The sequence below is a fragment of the Nerophis lumbriciformis genome, linkage group LG05 (genome assembly GCF_033978685.3).
Source record: "Nerophis lumbriciformis linkage group LG05, RoL_Nlum_v2.1, whole genome shotgun sequence".
Lineage (NCBI taxonomy): Eukaryota > Metazoa > Chordata > Actinopteri > Syngnathiformes > Syngnathidae > Nerophis > Nerophis lumbriciformis.
The window spans coordinates 55018279-55025332 of record NC_084552.2 but is presented as its reverse complement, the minus strand read 5'-3'; the positions used below and the strand labels follow the sequence as shown (position 1 = coordinate 55025332).

General features: G+C 38.3%; 1 protein-coding gene across 1 annotated transcript in view; it reads left to right on the top strand.

Annotated features, from left to right (window-relative positions):
• Positions 1–3419, top strand: part of LOC133606137 (tetraspanin-8-like) — an 8072-nt gene extending 4653 nt beyond the window's left edge. The window contains exons 2-8 of the mRNA XM_061959739.2: positions 386–448; positions 516–635; positions 714–788; positions 936–1031; positions 1095–1205; positions 1300–1383; positions 3138–3419. Coding sequence (XP_061815723.1) covers positions 386–448; positions 516–635; positions 714–788; positions 936–1031; positions 1095–1205; positions 1300–1383; positions 3138–3206 — 618 coding nt within the window. The 3' untranslated portion in view covers positions 3207–3419. The remainder of the gene's footprint in view (positions 1–385; positions 449–515; positions 636–713; positions 789–935; positions 1032–1094; positions 1206–1299; positions 1384–3137) is intronic.
• Positions 3420–7054: the final 3635 nt, after the last annotated feature.

The following is a 7054-nucleotide window of genomic DNA, read 5'->3' as shown; positions in this document are numbered from 1 at the left end:
TATAAATACTTATGCTTACTACGCTACTGTATATTATCGGTGGCCATTATGGTGAATCACGGGTTCAACTCGTTTGTGCAGAGTGGTGAAATCAAGTAAATCGAGGTTATGGATTCACTTCCGCCTGTGACTCAGGCCGTAGAAGGGATTGAGTTCCCATCACCCCTGCCTCCGTGGGTTCATGGCAACACCATGACATCATGAGTCTGTCTCCATGGAAAGGTCTAACAATGAAAAAATGATGAGTTGATTAGCTGCGGCTGATTGGCTGATGAATAATTAAGATGAGAGGCAGGTGTATTATCAGGACGATACCGAGGAGGCGCGCCCAAAGCGGTCCGTCCGGTTTGGCGAGCGGTGAATAACGTGTGTTTGTTGTTTGCAGCTGAGCGGCTGCATCATCCTGGGCGTGTCCATCTACCTGAAAGTCAGCAAGGATGGCAACTCGGTGAGAAGAGCCGCCATGCTTGGCTTCCTGGCGCCGCCCTAAGACGTTATAATTTTTCAACGAGCAGATCACAAACGAGTCTCTTCCTGGCGTCGACCTGCTGATCGCCGTCGGCGTCATCATCATGGTGCTGGGCTTCCTGGGATGCTGCGGCGCCATCAAAGAGAACCGCTGCCTGCTGATCCTGGTCAGCGCCACGAAACATCAGCTCGCTCGCTTGAAGTGACGCGCGCGTGACGACCTCCTGTCCTTTTTATGCCTCCAGTTCTTCGTCAGCCTCCTCATCATCTTCATCCTCCTGCTGGTGGCAGGAATCCTGGGAGCAGTGGGCGAGAAGAAGGTAAAAGGAACAGGAAGTGGCGCAAAACACCTCGCTGTTTTTGGCCGAATTGTTGGCAACCTGCTCAGTGGTGGGCGGGGTTAAAGCCGGTGAGAGTGCTGATTGGTGGACGGAAGGCGAAGACGTCGAGCTGCTTTGTGTGTTCAGGTGAAGGAGTGGGTGAAGGAGCGTCTGCAGAAGTTCTTGCCGCTGTCGAATCAGCCCGAGGATGTGAGGAAAGATCTGGAAAAACTGCAGGAAGAGGTAAGAGGTCAACTTCCTGCTCAACATACACACGCACGCTAAACGCCGTCTTTCCTCTTCCAGCTCAAATGTTGCGGACTCATCAACGGAGCGTCTGACTGGGACACCATTCCCGCCTCGTGCCGCTGCACCCCCACAGAGTCCGATTGCAGCGCCACCGGCGTGTATAGCACGGTGAGACACACACACACATACTTTGGAGACGCCGTCGGTCGCCGTGACGACCACCACAGGAGCGTTAAAGTCATGTCACCATGTCGCCCTGCAGCCGTGCTCCAGCCAGATTGTCCGTCTGTTGGAAAAAAACATGGAGGTGGTGATCGGAATCGCATTCGCCATCGCCATCCTGCTGGTCAGCACGCACACACACACACACACACACACATGTAATTATTGTTGGAAATTAGGGATGTCCGATAATATCGGCCTGCCGATAAATGCATTAAAATGTAATATTGGAAATTATCGGTATCGTTTTTTTCATCGGTATCGGGTTTTTTTTGTTTTTGTTTTTTTTGGTTTTTTTTTTATTAAATCAACATAAAAAACACAAGATACACTTACAATTAGTGCACCAACCCAAAAAACCTCCCTCCCCCATTCACACTCATTCACACAAAAGGGTTGTTTCTTTGTTATTAATATTTCTGGTTCCTACATTATATATCAATATATATCAATACAGTCTGCAAGGGATACAGTCCACTAATAGTACTAACCTTTAACAGTTAATTGTACTAATTTTCATTAATTACCGTATTTTCCGCACCATAAGCCGCCCTGGGTTAAAAGCCGCGCCTTCAATGAACGGCATATTTCAAAACTTTGTCCACCTATAAGCCGCCCCCGTGTTATAAGCCGCATCTAACTGCGCTAAAGGAATGTCAAAAAAACAGTCGGATAGGTCAGTCAAACTTTAATAATATATTAAAAACCAGCGTGATGTGGGCGCGCATGGAGTCGTATATCAACATGGACGGAGCTGCGTGAAAAAAGCCACCCGGCCTCTTCGCGTAAACTTCCCTTAACCACTCGCTCATCTTTTCTTCATCCATCCCTTCGAGTTAGCTTTTATGATGACGCCGGCTGGAAAGGTCTCTTTTGGCAAGGTCTTCCTTTTGAATATCACCATGGGTGGAAGTTTCTGGCCATTAGCATGGCAAGCTAGAACCACAGTGAAGGATGACTTCTCATTCCCTGTGGTGCGAATATTCACCGTACGTGCTCCCGTTGTATCCACAGTGCGGTTCACAGGAATATCAAAAGTCAGTGGAACCTCGTCCATGTTGATAATGTTCTCTGGCCGGATCTTTTTTTCAGCTATCTTGTTTTTACAATATGCACGGAAAGTAGCCAGCTTTTCTTGAAAGTCTTTAGGCAGTTGCTGTGAAATAGTAGTCCGTGTGCGGATGGAGAGATTGCGTCTTTTCATGAACCGGAAACCTGTCGCTTAGTAGGAGCCATTTTGTGGTCTTTACAGATGTAAACACACAAAGGAAATGAAACGTAATATCCGCGCGCTTCTTCTTCTTCTACGCGGGCGGGTGGTTGCTTACAGTAGAAGAAGAAGCGCTTCCTGTTCTATGGGGGCGGGTGCTTACCTTGGCGGTTGCTTGCGTAGAAGAAGAAGCACTTCCTCTTCTACGGGGAAAAAAGATGGCGGCTGTTTACCGTAGTTGCGAGACCGAAACTTTATGAAAATGAATCTTAATATTAATCCATATATAAAGCGCACCGGGTTATAAGCCGCACTGTCAGCTTTTAAGTAAATTTGTGGTTTTTAGGTGCGGCTAATAGTGCGGAAAATACGGTACTAGTTTCTATGTAACTGTTTTTATATTGTTTTACTTTCTTTTATTATTCAAGAAAATGTTTTTAATTTATTTATCTTATTTTATTTTATTTTTTTTAAAGTGCCTTATCTTCACTATACCTGGTTGTCCAAATTAGGCATAATAATGTGTTAATTCAACGACTGCATATATTGGTTGATATCGGTATCGGTAATTAAAGAGTTGGACAATATCGGAATATCGGATATCGGCAAAAAGCCATTATCGGACATCCCTATTGGAAAGTTGTTATAGGTTCTTCTTCTCGCCGTAGATCGCTGGCATGGTCTTCTCCATGATCCTCTACTGTCAGATCACCAAGGAGAACGTCACCACGGCCTGAACACGCCCCTCAGTGGGCCCCCGGACAACCCTATGCTTTTATTTTGAAGGAATGTTTGGACTTGAACTCCATTTTTTTGATTTGTGTTGTTTTTCATGCAAATTTGTTGGAATGTACCGGAGGTGACACGTGTAAATATAACAGGACCACAAAAGATGACCAATAAAATGTGCTTTTTTTCCAATTATAAAAGTTATATTTTAGACGATCCAATTATGTTCTTGTTTTTGTCGTCACAACCAAAATGACAAAATTACTTTTATTGATTGAAGCTTTTATTGTTGGAAGAGCCTCCAAGCCAAACAATTGTCTTATCAACATCGTTCTCATCTTTGAGCCTGATTTTTGAGAAGGTAGAACATGTCACATGACCGCGTTACAACTTTCATGTACGACAAGCTTATCAAGACAAAGTATGACAAGTAAAAACAGGTTCATACACTCGCTGATGTTCCACTCCACGTTCTTGTGTCACTCTTCTCTTCTGCCGTTGTCATCTGAAAATGTTCTACTTAACACCCAACCTTTCTAAATTCTATTAAGATACTTCTAGCTGTTCTAAGATGGTTCTATACATGTTCTAGTTCTAAAAAGTCATATTGATACTTCAGCTGTTCTCACATGTTCTAGTTCTAAAAAGTTATATTGATACTTCAGCTGTTCTAAGGTGTTTATGTACATGTTCTAGTACTAAAAAGTTATATTGATACTTCAGCTGTTGTAAGCTGTTTCTATACATCTTCAAGTTCTAAAAAGTTATATTGATACTTCCAGCTGTTCTAAGGTGTTTCTATACATGTTCTAGTTCTAAAAAGTTATCCTGATACTTCCAGCTGTTCTAAGGTGTTTCTATACATATTCTAAGTCTAAAAAAGTTATATTGATACTTCCAGCTGTTTTAAGGTGTTTCTATACATGTTCTAAAAAGTTATATTTATACTTCTAGCTCTTCTAAGGTGTTTCTATACATGTTCTAGGTCTAAAAAGTTATATTGATACTTCCAGCTGTTCTAAGGTGTTTCTATACATGTTCTAGTTCTCAAAAATTCTATAGATACTTCAAACTGTTCTAAGGTGTTTCTATACATGTTCTAGTTCTAAAAAGTTATATTGATACTTCCAGCTGTTCTAAGGTGTTTCTATACATGTTCTAGTTCTCAAAAATTCTATAGATACTTCAAACTGTTCTAAGGTGTTTCTATACATGTTCTCGTTCGAAAAAGTTCTGATACTTCAGCTGTTCTAAGGTGTTTCTGTACATGTTCTAGTACTAAAAAGTTATATTGATTCTTCAGCTGTTCTAAGGTGTTTCTATACATGTTCTTGTTCTAAAAAGTTCTGATACTTCAGCTGTTCTAAGTTGTTTCTATACATGTTCTAGCTCTCAAAAGTTATATTGATACTTCCAGCTGTTCTAAGGTGTTTCTATACATGTTCTAGTTCTAAAAGTTATATTGATACTTCAGCTGTTCTAAGATGTTTCTATACGTGTTTTAGTTCTAAAAAGTGATATTTATACTGCCATCTGTTCCAATGTGTTTCCATAAATGTTCTAGTTCTAAAAAGTTACATTGATTCTTCAGCTGTTCTAAGGTGTTTCTATACATGTTCTAGTTCTAAAAAGTTATATTGATACTTCCAGCTGTTCTAAGGTGTTACTATACATGTTCTACTTCTAAAAAGTTATATTGATACTTCCAGCTGTTCTAAGGTGTTTCTATACATGTTATAGTTCTCAAAAATTCTATAGATACTTCAAACTGTTCTAAGGTGTTTATACATGTTCTCGTTCTAAAAAGTTCTGATACTTCAGCTGTTCTAAGGTGTTTCTATACATGTTCTAAAAAGTTATATATATACTTCTAGCTGTGCTAAGGTGTTTCTATACATGTTCTAGTTCTAAAACGTTATACTGATACTTCCAGCTGTACTAAGGTGTTTCTATACATGTTCGAAAAAGTTCTGATACTTCAGCTGTTCTAAGGTGTTTCTATACATGTTCTAGTTCTAAAAAGTCATATTGATACTTCAGCTGTTCTAAGGTGTTCTAGTTCTAAAAAGTGATATTTATACTTCCATCTGTTCCAATGTGTTTTCATAAGTGTTCTAGTTCTAAAAAGTTATATTGATTCTTCAAACTGTTCTTAGGTGTTTCTATACATGTTCTCATTCGAAAAAGTTCTGATACTTCAGCTGTTCTAAGGTGTTTCTATACATGTTCTAGTTCTCAAAAATTCTATAGATACTTCAAACTGTTCTTAGGTGTTTCTATACATGTTCTCATTCGAAAAAGTTCTGATACTTCAGCTGTTCTAAGGTGTTTCTATACATGTTCTAGTTCTCAAAAATTCTATAGATACTTCAAACTGTTCTAAGGTGTTTCTATACATGTTCTCGTTCGAAAAAGTTCTGATACTTCAGCTGTTCTAAGGTGTTTCTATACATGTTCTAAGTTTAAAAAGTTATATTGATACTTCCAGCTGTTTTAATGTGTTTCTATACATGTTCTAAAAAGTTATATTTATACTTCTAGCTGTTCTAAGGTGTTTCTATACATGTTCTAGGTCTAAAAAGTTATATTGATACTTCAAGCTGTTCTAACGTGTTTCTATACATGTTCTAGGTCTAAAAAGTTATATTGATACTTCAAACTGTTCTAACGTGTTTCTATACATGTTCTAGTTCTAAAAAGTTATATTGATACTTCCAGCTGTTCTACGGTGTTTCTATACATGTTCTAGTTCTCAAAAATTCTATAGATACTTCAAACTGTTCTAAGGTGTTTCTATACATGTTCTCGTTCGAAAAAGTTCTGATACTTCAGCTGTTCTAAGGTGTTTCTATACATGTTCTAGTTCTAAAAAGTCATATTGATACTTCAGCTGTTCTCAGGTGTTCTAGTTGTAAAAAGTGATATTTATACTTCCATCTGTTCCAATGTGTTTTCATAAATGTTCTAGTTCTAAAAAGTTATATTGATACTTCCAGCTGTTCTAAGGTGTTTCTATACATGTTCTAGTTCTCAAACATTCTATAGATACTTCAAACTGTTCTTAGGTGTTTCTATACATGTTCTCATTCGAAAAAGTTCTGATACTTCAGCTGTTCTGAGGTGTTTCTATACATGTTCTAGTTCTAAAAAGTCATATCGATACTTCAGCTGTTCTAAGGTGTTCTAGATCTAAAAGTGATATTTATACTTCCATCTGTTCCAATGTGTTTTCATAAATGTTCTAGTTCTAAAAAGTTATATTGATACTTCCAGCTGTTCTAAGGTGTTTCTATGCATGTTCTAGTTCTCAAAAATTCTATAGATACTTCAAACTGTTCTAAGGTGTTTCTATACATGTTCTCGTTCGAAAAAGTTCTGATACTTCAGCTGTTCTAAGGTGTTTCTATACATGTTCTCGTTCGAAAAAGTTCTGATACTTCAGCTGTTCTAAGGTGTTTCTATACATGTTCTAAGTTTAAAAAGATATATTGATACTTCCAGCTGTTTTAATGTGTTTCTATACATGTTCTAAAAAGTTATATTTATACTTCTAGCTGTTCTAAGGTGTTTCTATACATGTTCTAAAAAGTTATATTTATACTTCTAGCTGTTCTAAGGTGTTTCTATACATGTTCTAGGTCTAAAAAGTTATATTGATACTTCCAGCTGTTCTAAGGTGTTTCTATACATGTTCTAGTTCTCAAAAATTCTATAGATACTTCAAACTGTTCTAAGGTGTTTCTATACATGTTCTCGTTCGAAAAAGTTCTGATACTTCAGCTGTTCTAAGGTGTTTCTATACATGTTCTAGTTCTAAAAAGTCATATTGATACTTCAGCTGTTCTCAGGTGTTCTA